The 19,083-nt window shown below is 36.7% G+C and overlaps 1 protein-coding gene and 1 long non-coding RNA gene across 2 annotated transcripts; one reads left to right on the top strand and one right to left on the bottom strand.

Annotated features, from left to right (window-relative positions):
• Window positions 1–1,238: 1,238 nt before the first annotated feature.
• On the bottom strand, window positions 1,239–10,980 carry LOC125469802. The gene is made up of 2 exons (XR_007252071.1): window positions 10,930–10,980; window positions 1,239–1,434 (listed from the first exon to the last, which is right to left on the bottom strand). It is a non-coding gene; the product is annotated as an uncharacterized LOC125469802 (long non-coding RNA).
• A 1,847-nt stretch (window positions 10,981–12,827) lies between these two features.
• LOC103935100 (disease resistance protein Roq1-like) lies at window positions 12,828–15,848 on the top strand. Its single transcript, XM_048567549.1, has 3 exons — window positions 12,828–13,385; window positions 14,440–15,451; window positions 15,612–15,848. Exons 1-3 carry the CDS (start codon window positions 12,874–12,876, stop codon window positions 15,846–15,848), a joined length of 1,761 nt encoding a protein of 586 aa, XP_048423506.1. The 5' UTR covers window positions 12,828–12,873.
• Window positions 15,849–19,083: the final 3,235 nt, after the last annotated feature.

The raw sequence follows: 19,083 nt of genomic DNA, 5'->3' as shown, positions 1-19,083 counted from the left end.
CCTTTAAAAATTTAATTAGACATCAGATTTTCTGATGTGTCAAAATTAGCAGTACACAATAAATATGTCCATCCACATAGGATTGGCATATCAGTTGAAATTTTTATCTATCTTCAAATTTTATCATGTGACATTTCACTTAGAATTTGACTATCTTCTTTGGAGATGGTCTAAGATACATGTACTACAACATAATGTCATAATTTTAAGAATTAGTTAAATGGGTTTTTGAATTTTAATCCTTCAAGAAGATTAAAATTAAAAAAAAAAAAAAACCTCGTGTTAGATTGATTATTGATTTTAGACCCTTAATGTGTACTTAATTCAAATTCATATTATATTTTTGTTTTTATATTTAATAGAATTTTTTTTTTGTCAAAGTGTTTATATTTAATAGATAACTTATTTAATGTTATTACATTAAAATTTAAATTTATTATTATACAATTTTATTGAACTTTCTCTAATTAGTGTACCTAAACATCCATATTATAATATATTTTACTAAATTAGTGTACCGAAATGCCCGTACCTAAATATATTATAATGAATTAGTGACAAATAAGAAAATATGTAAAAACATAAGTGTACCAAAAAATCCGTACCTAATTATATGATACTAAACTAGTGTACCGAAATGTCTGTATCTAAATATATTATACTAAACTAGTGTATCGAAATGTCCGTACCTAAACATATTATACTAACCCATTGTACCGAAATGTTCGTACCTAAATATATTTTTATGAATTAGTGGCAGATAAGAAAATATGCAAAAACATAAGTGTACCGAAAAATCTCTACGAAAATATTTTCTTATATAAGATGCCTACCATAATGAGAATTCAAATTTATAATATTTTCATAAAATTTAAATTCATAAATTTATAAATAAAAAAAAGAAACACAAAATACATATGCTGACATTAAATAGAGTCTAGAGACTAAAATTAATTTTTAATCTTGTATAAGACATTTTTCTAAACTTCATCTTATTTAGGGATTAAAATCTAGTTTTCTATTAGTTAAATCCACTAGTCTGTCTCACTTATATTTTCTCTCAGTGTATCTTAGTTCAAGTTGAAGGAGATTCAGACTATCTTAGTTCAAGTTGAAGGAGATTCAGTGACACGCCCCGACCCCGATATTCTTCGAATACCAGGATAGGCACGTGCTGGCCGACACCCGAGAGTGACGAAAGCCATTTATTGAGTGCAAATGCTGAAAACAAGGGATATATAAGGCTTATAAATATAAAAGAATAATGAATATGCAAATAAGGACCGTGTTCAGAGCACACCACTAATCTAGAACACTAAAAGAAAATAATATAAAATTGAATGAAACCAAGGAGTGGGTCATACACCAAGAGGACTCAAAGATGCCAATGCGGAAGTGCCTGGACGTCGGGATTGTATGCCTCGATTCTAAGTCCTGAAGGGGGCGCAAAACAAACATGAATGGACCAAGTTGATATATATATATATATATATATATAATAAAACAGTTATTAACATACTAACCCCCAGGTTTTATGAAAACACATATATAATGATAAACATAGGTTTTCCGAAACCTAGCATGTCGTACAATGTCTCAAATCATAACTTGTATATATAATTGAAGGAAGATTTGTGAAAAACAAGTTCATTTGAGCAACATCAACAACATGTAATTAACAATTAAAAGGCGGAATCATGTTTATATGCACTCAAAAACAAAACTTAACCCATGAACTTCAAAGCCTAGTAGATAGGTGAACCAAGACTCAACTCAAAACAAAGTGAGTTGAGAAATCAATACCTTTGTAGATTCCTCTTTGCATAAGCAAAGGCTAATCACCCAAAGAGAGGGCCTTCATTCCTTGCATCTTAGATCCATGGATTTGGATGGATGAAAAGGTTTCTCCAAGTTCCCAAAATTGAGAACCTCTAAGTCTCCACACCAAGGCATATTGTAGAAGAAATGAGTGACCTTGAGGAAGTAAGATTGCTAGATGTTTTCCTCAAGGGTGGCCGACCATTTCTAGAGAGAAAGGAGAATTTATGTTTCTCCAATTTCCCCAAAAAAACCCTTAATGAATTTTGGCTATAAAGTCACACTTATACCTTAATTCATTTGAGTGGCAAACTTGTAAATAAGTTCAAAACCCACTCTTTCTCTAAATGGCCGGCCTTAGGGTATTCATTGGGCTATTTGGGCCTTTGTGAATCATTATTCATTAAGTTGTCACACAACTTAAGCCAATGGACTTGACGTTCGAAGCCCATTGGGCCTTAAGGTCCAAAACTATCCCGAGGTCTTTTAACGAACTTATTCGTTTGATTAATAATCATATTAATTAATCCTTGCCATAAATAATTAAACCATTTAATTATTCTTACTCATCTCCGTTGAATCTTCAATCTCTACCTTACACGATGTACGATCCATTAGGTTCCTTTTAGCGAGGCAGTAGGCGATTCAAACTTTTTCAAATTGATTGTGAATTGAAACTTACTTTCAATTCTCCCGTTAGTGATAATACACTTTTAGGGCTTCCACAAACATTGGTTGACGCCTAGCAGCATGTCATGGTTACCCAAGCTAATCAGAAGAGGTGGAGAACCTATTCAGTTTTAGGATTACAAATGCAATACGGTCTTTCTCTAATACAATACTCTTGACCACATTGTTTGGTTTGATAGTTTATTCATGTCTACTATCCAATGTGAGTCTTGTGCTTATATGATTACCTTGAATGTGATTTGGAACACATTCCTAAATCTCATTCATACTTTGGCCAAAGATTCTTAATCATATCATATAGTATTCTTTCTCAAACAGTTTGAAGGTTAGAGATCCCTTGTTGCGCATTCACTTGCCTCCATGGCTAAGTGGCTTAACCCCAACGATGCCGTGGACACCCTCCTGATGGAGTGACTTTGACATAATCAAAGATTAAGGACCTAACCACAAGACAACTGTGATGCCTCAGGTCAAAAGACTAATTTGCATTATCCCAACCATGAGTTCTAATGTGACATGAATATGAGAACTCTTCGTTGATCGTGTTCAGTGAACTCATTCTCTATTGAGCACCTACGTACTTGTCTTGATGTCACACACACCAATGACTCGAGACTAGTCACTCTCCCGGAGAGAAGACATAGCACGTACTGATCTTAACGGACTGTCAATGCCCAATTGACAATCCTATGATTAGGAACGTTTAGGATGTGTCAACGAAAGAATGGTCTCATGAATCTAACTTCTTTAGATCGCATTCTTCCAATCACATATTCCTTGGACTTATCGTTTAAGCATATAACATTTATATGAGATGGCTCAAACAATAATCTTTGCCCTTTACATTTAAACTACATTAGTTTGAAATGTCCGTAAAGCATCATCATATGATTGGTTTTAGGGCACATTTCCAACAATCTCCCACTTGCACTAGAGCCAATCAGCTTAGTCATCATTGATGATACCTCTTCTGTAATTCATTTCATAAATGGCTGAGTAGTAGGCCTAAACAATGGATATCTATATGTTATCTATAGAAGCAACCTTGAGAATAACGACGTCACCATTATACATGATTCTCAATCATGTGGTTCAGTCTCTCATTTGAGTTCGGACCTTGATGAGACCTTGATTCCCTGGCTTGAGCTATCGCCCCATTAGTGTCATACACTTTCTGGTTGGAACCGAATGGAGAGTTCATGAATGAACTTTCCCATCCAAACAACAATGTTGTAAGCTTCTATATGGCAATATATTTTGCATACATGATGGAACACATTAAAGTCATTTACTTTTAACGTTTCCACCCAAATATCTCTTTAGTCATAATAAAGAGATATCTCATTATCACTTCATTCATAATGAAGAGATATTCTATGATGGATTAGATTCATAATCTAATACATTTACGCTTCCATTACGTTACTCTAATTCTTCCTCATTCTTGAGGAATCCATCCTTAGTATTTCTTAAATACCTAAGGATTCACTTGACAGTTGCCATGGTTCTGATCCTGGGCTTGCACTGATATCATCTTGTACCGTTCTAGGTACAACTTATATCAATGTTTTCATACAATATGAAATACATAAATCACCTTTCTGCGTATGCATAAAGGATTCTATTTACGCATTATTTCTTTGGGAGTCAAAGGGTACATTCCCTTTGAGAAGAACAACTTCCTAGTCTCACTAGAATTGTCATTCTAATTGAAGTTTATCATCATATGAAAAACTTCCTAGCATCTCTTGTCTATTTTAGGGATTGATATAATCCAATTATATCTTGAAATCTATCATTATAGATTTCTATCCCATGTATATAGACTATGTCTCCCATATACATTCTATCATTATAGAATGTTTAAAGTCATAACTTTAACGATGAAGAATTCCTTTCATTTTCAAAATTAATATATATCATGTATATATATTCAAATTTAGGAATATGATCAACTCCCACTAATCTTTTGTAAACCTAGTAAACAAAAGATTCATTTACATCTTTATGAGAAATCAAACAATTGATCTTTTCTCATAAGACGCTTATAGCTCCCACTAGCTTGCTAAGATCCATGATGGATGGATCTCTACAACTAACATGTCTTAGAAGTATATATCATATATATATGGGTAATTGATAATGTCCAACGAACTAAATCTTATTTATGTTCATTCTTCTCCTAATGGAGAAATTCATTATCTTACGATGCTTTCCTTGATATTTTTCAAGGAAATTAATCTAAAGTGTTACTTTTTCCTTGGATCAAATCTAAGGAGGTAAATACTTTAGACGTCTTACTCATCTACTTACATTTCTTGAATTCTTTGAAACCTTTTGCAAAGTATTCGGACTTGTGTTTATTCAAAATAAACTATAGTCCAACCGAGAGTGATCTTCGGTAAATGTCATACAACATGAGTAGTATTATGTTGTGGACAAGTGCCACTAACATCTAAGTGAATTAACCTCAACAACTTTGTGATTCTTTCTTCTTTCCAAAAGAATAAAGATTCGAACATTTCGCCTCTATACAATTTTAACAAGAAGGTATTGGATCCGGATCTAACGATCCAAAGCATCCATCTATGACCAACTCGTAACTTATGTTTTAGAGGTATCACAACTCAGTTGGGATTAGTTACTACCTTGCAACCTTTTGGATTTTAAGTATCGTTATATTCTTAAACAGTTAACACTACCACATCATCTCTACTACAGAGACAATTAATTAGATTACCATAATCTAATCATTCATTAATAAAGAACAATGTTTTGTCAAACAAAACATTCATCCATCTCTACAACTGTGACGGAATTATGTTCCTTTAAAATTGGGACGTAAAGACAATCTTTGGTTTTTCCAATTTCTTTGGTAGTTCATATGAGGAAGTAAGTACAATCCGCTTTCGCAGAGATCTATATTCGATTCACGTTTGGAATGTGAAGTACTTTCTCTTCTCTCATTAATCTTCTACTTCTTATTAGCACACTTTTACAACAATTGTAAAACATAGTTACTAATACAGAATCATGCATTCAAGTAGAAGAACCAACTGTTATGAACTTTTCAAGAACATTTTACAACACCTTCAAAAGGTGTGTTCTTGACACTTGCAAGACATTTCTTGCAAATACCCCTTCCAATGTCCATCCTTTCATAAAGAAAGTTTGTTCCCTTGGAGTTATTTTGCCTTCTTCATTTGACTTCCCTTTTGATTACAATAGTCATGGTCCCTAAACTCCCACTATCTCTCTTGAAACTTATTTCAAATGTGTTATACACATCAAACGATTTGGAGAGCGTGCAGTTATTGTTCACTATATAGTTTACAATAAACTTAGTGAACCATTAGGATAGGGACACAAAGGTGAAGTCCTTGCCTAGTTTTCGTCTCGTTAAGTGGTTTAACACTTCAATACTCAATGATTCAAAATCATCATAAGTCCATATAAATGGACTATTTTTGTCAACCAACCATTATGTTGTAAACATAATAACAAACTTTCAAGAGTTGTTCAAGGCAACTCTCATTTCTTCATACAACAATTTGTAAGTGAAGAATCATGGCACATAAAGTGTCCATGCCCTTGTGCTTACTTCTCAAGTTCCTTGTTCGTGTAACAAAGAGACAAGCACTAGAGTTTGCATTGTCCTCTTCATGGTAGACTTATCTAACATGTTCTTCCATTGATACATTATCAATAGGAAGATTGTGAGGATGAGACTACTTAGGTACTTTTACAATCCATTCAAGACAATCTATGGGATTGTGGTACCAAGTTCGGAAACTAAAGCGTTCGGTTTTTCTTTGTCAAGTTTTGGATAGCGTTTGCAAATATATTGGTAAACAAATACATAGCGAATATAAATTGATTGATTTTAAGTTATTTGATCCGGGTCTTTAAATCAAAATAGCACCACCCACTATTTTTAGCAAATTCCATATCCCTCATCGGAATTCGAGAGTTTTGGAGGAAACTCTTAGTAGGGTATGGGAGGCTCACTATTACCAAGCCCACCTCACGATGATACGATATCGGTTAGCATTAATAATAATGAGAGAGTACGCTTACTCATTTGCATCTCTTGCAAGTACCCATCTTATTTGGCCTCTAGAGAATGTTGCCTCACAATGATATGATATCGGCGCCATTGCACTTAGTTAAGTTATTCCCACCATGCTTAGTTCATGAAGGGGTTCAAGAATAGCCTCACAATGATATGATATTGGCCATCCTCGTTGCCTACACTCACCTCATCATATGCGTATAGACTCCTCCTGAGTGTAAGCATGCACTTTGTACTCCCCCATGATAGGGTGAAGCCGGTGTACAAGTCACAAACGATTGGAGCCTACCACGGTGGAAGGCCACGAAGAGATATTCAAAGCATCTCTCGCTTATCAACTTAATAATGGTTTGGTTGAGGGTTTTTAGGTCTCATCACATAAATATTCATTTTAATCTAATTAAAACAATTTTGGTCCTATAACAACTATTGGTCCATTTGATTGATTTAGTTGTATATAATACTCCCACTAAGCTTTTAAAACGGTTTTTAAAGCAAGAGTATATGATACTACTAACATAAGATTTGCATTCATTGATGGACTATATAGTTGCCTTAGGGCCTTAGGATGACTATGAACCTTTGATTAGATCCAACACGAGCCTTGTGTTGAATCTCGGTCTAGGGATGGTGATTGATTTTAGTTACGCGTTTAATCACATTAAGGTGTGTTGTCTTATTGGGCGTTGGACCCAACTACTCCAATTTCATGCATATCGAATAAAACAAGAAAGGAGTACTTCAAAGTAAATAAGAGCTTATGCTCTTTTACAACAATTGATCAAATCAAATTACTTTAAAGTAAAGAAGAGCTTATGCTCTTTTACAACAATTGATCATATCAAATTACAACCAAAATTTAATCTACACATTCCCATGGTTCAAACAAATTTGAAACGGCCATTCACATAGCTCAATTATCGTAGGCTAAGGTTCATAATCACCCTTTCTTTAATTAATTAACGCTTTAACTAATTAAACTTGAATGCAACATTTTCATTTGGTTTTTGTATCCATAGAATTGATTTAAATGGAGCTAAATGAAATGAAAATCCAATTCTCATTTAAAGAGACAAAACAATTTTGTTCTCTACCTAATTTGGGCCAAAATGCTATGACCTCAACTTTTGGGCCATTTTGCAAAACTTAAACTTTTAGGGTCACTTTGTAAAAACACAAAAGTCCACTACTTCATGTAATTACAACTAGAACCCAAAAATTTCCACAAAAGCTAAAACTTCATTAAAGGAGCAAAACAATTTGTCCTTTTAGTGATTTTGGACCTTTACGTAAAAACGTAAACTTTTGGGTCAAAGTACAAATACACAAAAGTATCAAAAATTTATGTAATTGCATAAAAGCCCCACAAGGACCCTAATTGAGTAGGGTGGCCGGCCATTGAAGCAAAGTATATAAAAAAAAATTCAAAGTTTTGTAAGTGGGGTGTGTGAAATGGAATAAATCATTACACACACCTACCCACTAAAATTTCTTTAATTTTTCAAAACAAATATCTAAGATATTTAAACATAAGAAATATTTCAAAACAAAAACTTTATGAAATAAATCAAAACTTTGAATCAAAACACCAAACCTTTTGTTCTTGGCAAGAACATATCAAGAACAATGAAGAACATCCATGAAAACCCATAAGAGCTCCATGAACATTCTTCACCCAAAAACATACCAAAACCACTCAAACTTAAGGGAAATAACATACAACCATACTAGGGTACATAGGGGTTCCAAAAGTCACTTTAAAACACTTTTAACAAGTCAAACAAGAACCCAAAAATCCACCCTTTGGATTTGGCCGAATTTCCCCAAAAACATGGCACCAAATTTTAGCTCCAAAATTCATGCTCATATGAACTACATCTACAACATTTGAGATGGCAAATTTTCTAACAAAATTTACATTCAAAGAAGCAAGAATAAAGCTTGTAACAATTACAACATTCAAATCACAAACTATGAACTACAAAACCCAAAAGGATTCACCAACTACTAGACTTAGGCTCTTGATACCAATTGAAGGAAGATTTGTGAAAAACAAGTTCATTTGAGCAACATCAACAACATGTAATTAACAATTAAAAGGCGGAATCATGTTTATATGCACTCAAAAACAAAACTTAACCCATGAACTTCAAAGCCTAGTAGATAGGTGAACCAAGACTCAACTCAAAACAAAGTGAGTTGAGAAATCAATACCTTTGTAGATTCCTCTTTGCATAAGCAAAGGCTAATCACCCAAAGAGAGGGCCTTCATTCCTTGCATCTTAGATCCATGGATTTGGATGGATAAAAAGGTTTCTCCAAGTTCCCAAAATTGAGAACCTCTAAGTCTCCACACCAAGGCATATTGTAGAAGAAATGAGTGACCTTGAGGAAGTAAGATTGCTAGATGTTTTCCTCAAGGGTGGCCGGCCATTTCTAGAGAGAAAGGAGAGTTTATGTTTCTCCAATTTCCCCAAAAAAACCCTTAATGAATTTTGGCTATAAAGTCACACTTATACCTTAATTCATTTGAGTGGCAAACTTGTAAATAAGTCCAAAACCCACTCTTTCTCTAAATGGCCGGCCTTAGGGTATTCATTGGGCTATTTGGGCCTTTGTGAATCATTATTCATTAAGTTGTCACACAACTTAAGTCAATGGACTTGACGTTCGAAGCCCATTGGGCCTTAAGGTCCAAAACTATCCCGAGGTCTTTTAACGAACTTATTCGTTTGATTAATAATCATATTAATTAATCCTTGCCATAAATAATTAAACCATTTAATTATTCTTACTCATCTCCGTTGAATCTTCAATCTCTACCTTACACGGTGTACGATCCATTAGGTTCCTTTTAGCGAGGCAGTGGGCGATTCAAACTCTTTCAAATCGATTGTGAATTGAAACTTACTTTCAATTCTCCCGTTAGTGATAATACACTTTTAGGGCTTCCACAAACCATGGTTGATGCCTAGCAGCATGTCATGGTTACCCAAGCTAATCAGAAGAGGTGGAGAACCTATTCAGTTTTAGGATTACAAATGCAATACGGTCTTTCTCTAATACAATACTCTTGACCACATTGTTTGGTTTGATAGTTTATTCATGTCTACTATCCAATGTGAGTCTTGTGCTTATATGATTACCTTGAATGTGATTTGGAACACATTCCTAAATCTCATTCATACTTTGGCCAAAGATTCTTAATCATATCATAGAGTATTCTCCCTCAAACAGTTTGAAGGTTAGAGATCCCTTGTTGCACATTCACTTGCCTCCATGGCTAAGTGGCTTAACCCCAACGATGCCATGGACACCCTCTTGATGGAGTGACTTTGACATAATCAAAGATTAAGGACCTAACCACAAGACAACTGTGATGCCTCAGGTCAAAAGACTAATTTGCATTATCCCAACCATGAGTTCTCATGTTACATGAATATGAGAACTCTTCGTTGATCGTGTTCAGTGAACTCATTCTCTATTGAGCACCTACGTACTTGTCTTGATGTCACACACACCAATGACTCGAGACTAGTCACTCTCCCGGAGAGAAGACATAGCACGTACTGATCTTAACGGACTGTCAATGCCCAATTGACAATCCTATGATCAGGAACGTTTAGGATGTGTCAACGAAAGAATGGTCTCATGAATCTAACTTCTTTAGATCGCATTCTTCCAATCACATATTCCTTGGACTTATCGTTTAAGCATATAACATTTATATGAGACGGCTCAAACAATAATCTTTGCCCTTTACATTTAAACTACATTAGTTTGAAATGTCCGTAAAGCATCATCATATGATTGGTTTTAGGGCACATTTCCAACAATAATAAACACTAGTGAATGTCCGATACAACTCTCTAGGCCCCATGCCGGCTCCCCATCTCTGAGCAGACAGTCAGAGGAAAATACACTTCAGGCTCCATGCCGGCTCCTCGTCTCTGTGCTAAAAAGCCAGAAGAAACACACTCCAGGCCCTATGCCAACACCAAACCGTCGCCCGGGACGGACCGGATCTATCCCTACATCCCGTAGCGGAAATGACCATTAGGTAAGTACAAAACCAGTTAATATACATATATTGAAAATCAACTTCATAGTATAAAGTCATGCATCATCTATACTATAAAGAGGTGTTCTAAACATGTTCTAAATATCATATCGCCATCCATCAAATATTCTATAAGAACATGGGTTATAGGAAAAATAGTAATAATTTAAACTAGCCTCAGTAAGCATGTTATCTCGTAAAACGTTTCATAAACATAATCATCAAATCATGCTTTTCATGTATGCATTTATACTATCAAAACATGCATTTTTAGAAAGGGTCCACTCACAGTACTTCGCCGTCGAAAAGCCACGTCATCTAGTGAAGAAGGAAACGCCACAGATAAATGCCTCTAAGCACATAAATGGTACATTTAGTCAAACTCTACTCAAACGACTGAATTTGGGAAAACGGACATCGGAAACGCGTTCAAGATGTCGAAATTAGCCTAGGAGGGGTCCCACACGAAAACCCAAAAAGATAACTGTCAAAGTCAACGTTGACCGGTCAAGGTCAAAGTCAAAGTCAACGCTAACCGTTGACCGGGTCTGGGTCCGGGTCAACAGGTCAAATGGGTCTGGGCTTGGATCCAGATTGGGTTAAAGGGTTTGGACTTGGGTTGGATCCGGGTTTGGGCCTAAGGGTTTGGGTCTAATGGGTTTAGGGTTAACGGGCCGAAGGCCCTAAAGGAAACGACCCAAAGACCTTTAAATTAACAAAACAAAAATGAAATAATAAAAAAGTTGGGTTGGGCTGCCCAGGGTTTTGGGCTTGGCAGGAAAGGCCCAAAGGCCTTGGGTTTGGTGGTTGGCCGGATTCCAAGGAGGAAGAAGGCCGGATTTCGGCCGGAGAATTCCCAAGCTCCGATGGAGCTCAAAACTCAACCAAAACATGTCATTCAATATACCAATTTGAAGCCCCAAAGGTAAGGAATCGAAATATACCCTTGGTTCTTGTCATCGTGGCCGGAGTTGGCCGGAAAACAGCCTGGAAGCCACGGGTGTCCGCCTGAAACTGGGTAAGATTCAAATGAGTATAACTTCTTCAATACTCAATGAAATTGGGTGAAACAAAAAGGAAAGTTGTAGTACTCAGCGAGACGAAGAGATTGATATCTTGCACGCCGGCCAACTCATTGTTATTTGGCCGGAAATTTCTTCGAAAGGTGAGGTGCTCACCGGAAAACTGGGAAATGTCTCCGAGGTGGTTTCTTTGTGATTTGACGTCCAAAACACAACCACGGGGTTAGAAAAGAGCTATAGGTGTGGGCATGGAGGTGTGTGTGTGTTCTTGTCGGAGAAAAGAGCACGGAGAGGGGGGAAAAGGAGAGAGCACAGGTAGAGAAGAGAGAGTGAGGGAGAAGAGATAGACTTTTCAGAAGAAAAAAAATAAAAGAAAAGGGAAAGGGAAAGGAACCGCGGAACAAAACAGGGGGTGGGCCCCTTGGGCTCACCAATTAAGGCTCAAAAATAATGTTAAAAGGAAAGTATTCCTCAAACTTAATGAAAATACAAAAATACTCATTTTCTTCCGTAAATCTCAGGACGGTTGTTACATTCAGACTTACTTAATTCAAGTTGAAGGATATTCAAACTAACTTAATTCAAGTTGAAGGAGATTCAGACTAACTTAACTCAAGTTGAAGGAGATTCAGACTGACTATACCTATTTTGAGTTTTTTTTTCCCGGAGACATTTTTATGGTCTCTCTCTCTCTCTCTCCCCGCTTTTCCCACCGCCATGGAGGTTTCCCCATGCTCAAAATGGCAGGTACCCTTCCCTACATTGTTTAGTTTTTCTTTACATGATTTCATTTTGGAGTATTTTTCTTCATTGAACTGATTGAATCTCATGATTTCATTTTGTAGTATTTTTCTTCATTGAACTGATTGAATCTCATCAATTCTGCTAAAAAGCATGTATTTTTTAATATTTTAGTACATTTTTAGCTTGTTTACTTGGTTCTTAGAAAAATCTTGTTCATAAATTGTATGAAAATTACTTTAGAAGTGAAAAGTCAGCTTAAGTTTTAATGAATTCAGCAATGTATCACAAGTTTCTAATTTTTAATTAAACCCATGCCTTAGTTTTACTTAATTAGTTCAAATTCCATGATGCTTTTGTAAATACTTATGTAATTTGAAGCAGGGTTTGTCAGTTTGGATTGTGGAGGTGAATTTTTAATGATGGTGTGAGTATGGAGCCTGCTACGGCGACAACTTATTGGTGATGAGATGCAGCTTGCTACGAATAACGCCGCAGTGTCTTCTTCTTCTCCGGCCCGTCAATGGAAATACGAAGTTTTTCTAAGTTTCCGAGGGCAAGACACCCGCAAGAGTTTCGTTAGCCATATGTACACTGCATTACATAATAAAGGAATTCTGACCTTCAAAGATGACAAAAGGCTTGAGCACGGAAAATCCATTTCCACAGCACTTCTGAAAGCAATTGAGGAGTCAAGGCTTGCCCTCGTCATTCTTTCACCAAACTATGCCAATTCATCGTGGTGTTTGAATGAGCTTGTCAAGATTATGCAATGCAGAAAAGATATGGGGCAAGAAGTCGTGCCAATCTTTCACAATGTGGATCCATCTGAGGTGCGCCACCAAATGGGAAGGTTCTTGCTGGCCGTGAGGAATGTAACAGAGCATGAAGAAGTTTATTCTGAGGATAGGAACAACATAAACCGGTGGAGGGCTGCTTTAAGAGAGGTGGCTGGTCTTAAGGGCTGGGATTTACAACATTGGTAAGTATTTTACACAGTTTAATATCTTAGTTTGGTATAGTATGCAGTTTTGGTAAGTGTGTTGCCTGATTTGCCATTTTAGTTTAAGATATTGGCCTAAATTATCAATTTTTGGATTTCAATTGTTGAAATGAACCAGTTTTTCAGTAGTTTGTCGATGAGTAATGCTAGGGAGACTAAATTTGTAAACTAAATGATGTGTCACCAATAGGAAATAAGCACGTTTATCAACGTTTAAGTAATAATCTAATCATCAACTTCTATGTCATTTAGTTTACAAGATTTAGTCTTTCTAGCATTACTCCTTGTCGATATCTGATTGATATATTGTTGATATCTAATTTTGACTGGTTCAGCAATTGAAATTTGGTTTCTAATCATTTTAGCCAAATTCCTTTCTAGTTTTTTAGAGGTTGGCACATATTAGTTATGAAGGTATGCCTATGTGAGTCTTCCCAACCCCCAGAAGTGGTGGATAACTGTAGCTTGTCACTTGTTGTCCCCTTTAAAAAAAAAAGTTTATATGAACATTTGCAGGAGCCAATTTCATAATGATTTGAATTTAACCTGCATGTACAATTTTTTTTTTTTAATTGATATTATTGACACTTAAGGGAGGGAGTGAGCTTTAGCCTCATAATGGGCTAGCAATAATATGGTTCAAATTCGCCTTTGACGAAAATTGAACCTAAAATCTCTCACTTACAAATGAAGAGAAATATCACTAGACCATAGTACTAAGTAGCTTAACCTGCATGATATTAATTATTTATATTGTTTTATTCTGATACTCTCATAGGGGAAAAGGGTATTTTATGGCATTATCAAGGTTTCACAAAATTGGGTTGCCCCCATGATATACAAGAAGAAGATACCTTGCATGGCATTCCCTCTGGGTATACGAATGCCTAACTTTGACCAACCAAAACAAAATCTTGCATGAGAGTTGGTCCACCCTCTATTTTCAATAGGTTTTCGTATGGAACCTCCAAATTACTTTTGTATACATACTTGACCATGCTGTTATATTTATGTTCTTTTTTCTTCATTTCAGGGTGGAGGCAGAACTTGTAGAATCCGTTGCCACATGGGTACTAAACCGTTCATTGTATGCATCTTCGACTGTCGACGAGGGCTTGGTAGGAATGGAATCTCGCATTGATAAAATACTACAAGATCACATATGTGGATGGACAACTGACTGCGTACGCATTATAAGGATACATGGGATGCGAGGAATTGGAAAAACGACAGTTGCCAGAGCTGTTTATGATCAAATCTGTCACCACTATGAACGTAGCTGCTTTCTTTCCAATGTTAGATCTGAAACTTCTAAAAACGGTCTAGTTTCTTTACAAGAAAAACTTCTCTCCAAAACCCTGGTGGAAAAAATTGGAAACATAGAGGATGAGCATATGGGAGCTGCTATGATAAAAAAACGGTTAGCGTTTATCAAGGTGCTTGTTGTTGTTGATGATGTGGATCAATTAGCACAATTAGAAAAATTGGCTGGAGGTCGCGACTGGTTTGGTCTAGGGAGTAGAATTATCATAACGAGTACAGATGAACATTTGTTGAAGGTGCATGGTGTTGATGGAATATACAAGGTCACTGCCTTAGACCATGACGAGGCTCTTAAACTTTTGAGTTCAAAAGCGTTTAAGAAGGGCGATCACCGTGAAGATTATTTGAGTCTTTGCAGCGATATAGTACAGTATGCTGGTGGTCTTCCATTAGCTATCGTTGTCGTAGGTTCCTTTCTATGTGGCAGAAGCATCCTCGAATGGAAAAGTGCCATAGATAGGCTGAGGAATACATCAGATAGAAGTATCATGGATGTTCTTCACATTAGTTTTGATGGACTAAGGGAAACAGAAAAAGAAATATTTCTACATATTGCATGCTTTTTTAAAGGGAAGGATAGGGTTCGTGTGACCGAGATACTACACTATTGTGGGCTCTACCCTGAGATTGGGTTAACTATTCTTTCTGAGAAATCTCTTATTACTTTTTCCAGCAACAAGCTGGAGATGCATGGTTTGCTACAAGAAATGGGATGGCAAATAGTTAGTCGAGAGTCGCCTACTTATCCAGGCAAACGTAGTAGGCTATGGTCTCATGAAGACATCCACAATGTGCTGACAAAAAATAAGGTAGAGCTATACTCTATTTACTTTCCTTGCATAATAATCTTCACTTTACTTATTCTTGTTTTTGTATAATTAGGGAACAAACGTAGTTCAAGGGATAGTTATAGAGTTGCCTATATTAGAAGTGGCTCATTGGAATCCAGAAGCATTCTCAAATTTGTCTCAACTTCGTTTTCTCCAAGTTCATAATGTGCATCCTTCCCAAGGCCTCACTTGTCTTCCGGAATCCTTGAGACTCCTCGAATGGACTGGGTATCCCTTAAGATCTCTCCCACAATATTTCCAACCAGATGAAGGTTCCCTTACCTGGTGAGGTCCTTAGAAGGCTCGGGGTGGTTCGTTTGAAGGTTTTGGACGTCGGGATCGTGAGTTGCAGGTTTGGCCGGATTTGGTGGAGTTTTCCTGGTGAGATTCCATTGGTTTTAGTGCTTGAAAGTGGTATGGATTTGTTCCTCTAGTTGTAAGCTTCATTTTGGTACCAATTTCGTGAAATTTTGGTGAAAAACGAGTGAGATATGAAGTTTGGAAAATTTCCCGGTTTTTTGGCGACGCGCGATGGCACCGGAGTTTGGCCGGAGAAGACGACGGAATATTCCGTCAGTTTGGACGAAATATTCCTAACAGCGTTAACGGAATCTGTCAGATTTAATAGAATATTCCTGACGGCGTTAATTGACGCCGTCAGTGTGCCAGGCACGTGCCTGCGCGTGGGTGGCGCGTGTGGCCGTGCCTTGCCCGGCGCGTGGGGGCACATGCGGCGTCGGAAAATTATTTTAAAAATATGGGGATGTTCGTGAGGTTGAGTAGATCACGTTGGTGTATTCATACACCCCATTTGAGCATTGTCTGAGAAGTTATTTCGTAATGTTGGTTTTGTGCTTTAAAATTAACGTTTTTATAATTGTTTCGCATATAGGTGAGACCTATCCCGAGGACGAGCGCAGTCACTCGAGGCAAGGGGGTTACGACCCTTCTACATACCAATGAGTGGGCTTTTGGTTTTCCGTATATACCTATATACTTGTGTTTTTCCCAGAAAATGAAATGAAGCGTCTATATGTTTTATATGCCATGCATTATGTTTGCCCGTTTAATTATGCATTATTAGTTGCATATATATATATATATATATATGTTTGGTGTTGCGGATGCACAGGTAAGTGCCAGGTAAGTTATGATTTATGTTTATGTTTAGTAGAGAATTGAGATACATAGAGAGCTCATAATCTACACCCCCGGTGTTAGTGCTCCCTCCCAAAGTAGGGCACAGTCCTTCACATGATGTTCACCTCCCGCACCACACGCTCATCTTGGATCCAAGTTAGGTGCACAGTCCTGTCGTACATACCACTTTAGGTGGTTCTGACTCGTAGGTGACCCGCGATTATTCGCCCAGTCTTCACGTGATCGTAGCACTTGAGCGTATTTATTTACACCCAGTCCTGTCATACAGACCACTTTAGGTGGTTCTGACTCGTGTGCAGGTATAATTAGTGAGTTGGGGATTTGAGCTCTAGATTCAGCCATACAGGTCACGTTAGGTGACTCCGACTGACAGATTACATGGCATTGATTGACATTACCTAAGTACTTGCATTTTGTTTAGAGACGTTCAACATGGCATATTTCTGAGCATATTTATATATATATATATATATGCATATTCTATTTTCTGGGAAACTATACAGGTTTTACGGCGAGGGGTTAGTACTTTTGATATTGAAATGATTTGAAAAGTTTTGTTTTTGCCCACTCACACTTTCTGTTTTGTGCCCCTCCAGGTTCTAGTTTAGATAGCTCTTTTGGTGGCTCTCGAGGAATTCACGGCATATCTGACAGATTATCACCAGTGTAGGACCACATTTAGGTGTGTTTATTTAGTGTTTGTTTCTCCCGGACTGCACTAGGTCTTCCGTGCTCTGAACATTGTTTTTCACACTTACGCTTGCACGTGTATGTTATTTACTTAGTGTATAGCTTGGCTTTTATTTATTCGTACTTTTATTATTATTCTTAGCTCACGCACTGTGCACATGGTTACGTCACTTCCACGTGATGGCCAGCATGCCCTGATCTCGGTCGGGGTGTATCATTAATAATATTATACCTACAACTAAAATCTTAATTCTAAAATTAAAAAATTAAACTACAATTCTAAACCTATGGTTTTAAAGGTAACAAATGAACAAGTAAACTTACAAAATATAAAATAATTCTAAACTAAAATTCTAAACCTATAATTGTAAAGTTATAAAATAATCCCTAACGCTAATATGTTAATCCTAACATTATCAAAAACAACCCTAAACTTTAAAAATTCAAACAGAAAATTATAAGGTTAACAACTTAACAAATTTAAGTAATTTAAATGAAATTTGTTAACATATTAACAAATTGAATCAATTGAAAATTAAATGAAATTTGCATAAAAATTATGAAATTTAAAATTTTAACCGTATCCAACCCCTACCTCGCACCACTCATCCCCACGCCACCCCTACCCAACCCTCAATGACTTAGGCACCGCCACCCAACCCAACTGCCACCCCCCACCCCCCACCACCCACCACCCATCCCTGACGCCCACCCGAGCCCTACTCCCTAAATCCCCAATTTCGAAATACTTGAATCCCCAAATCGAGATAAACCCTAAATCCCCAAATTGACAAAATCCCTAAATCAGTAACCCTTAATGCCTAATATGTAATCAATCCACAAAACCATACATCTAAAATAATTAACAAATGAAAAAAAAACCAAATTACCTCAGAGTTGAGAGAGAGAGAGAGAGAGTTAGCGAGAAAGAGAAAGCTCGAGGGAAAGAGAGAGAATTGCAAGGAGGGAGAGAGAGAGTTCAAGGGGGGGGGAGAGAGTTCGAGGGAGATAGAGTTCGAGTGAGAGAGATGGTTGGAGTGAGAGAGTTCGATGGGGAGATAGAGGTTCCGGAAAATGAGAGAAAGAAAGGCTCTTTGGAACTAATAATGCGAAGGACTTTGTGCGACGAACACATTTGTCGCTTAGTTTTAATGAATTTTTTAAAAAAAACCCGCCTTATTTTTTGTTAATTTGAGAACAATGCACAACAAAAGGAAAATATTTGTCGCGTATAAGTAAAAAGCGTGACAAACATAGCACATTTCATCGTGCAATATTCAATGAACATTTTTAAAAAAAGTTGCCTACATTTTAATTTGGGAATTTTTAAGGACCTGTAGCGACGAAGTTATCCCATTCATTGCGCAATACGGTATTGCGCGACGATTCACCCTCATTTGTCACCCAATGTTTAATGAACATTTAAAAAAAAAGGCGGCCATATTTTGATTTTGGGAAGTTTTGGATTGTATCTTGGGAGACTTCCAAGATCAATTGTAATTGAGTCTATAGGAATTTCAATTTAAGGACCTCCAACTACCTAAAATGGTTCTTAGACAATATTAGTATCTTGAAGTGTTTTTGCATCAATTTGTGTTGAAGTTTCGAGGAGTTGGTTGGCAAAGTTGTCGTCATCATCGTTGTCGTCAAGATCTTGGTCCGAAATATCATAC

This window comes from the organism of the source record quoted next, unplaced genomic scaffold (assembly GCF_019419815.1).
Source record: "Pyrus x bretschneideri cultivar Hongxiangsu unplaced genomic scaffold, Pyrus_bretschneideri_v1 Contig45, whole genome shotgun sequence".
Taxonomy (NCBI): domain Eukaryota; kingdom Viridiplantae; phylum Streptophyta; class Magnoliopsida; order Rosales; family Rosaceae; genus Pyrus; species Pyrus x bretschneideri.
This window is presented reverse-complemented; position numbering and strand designations above follow the sequence as displayed.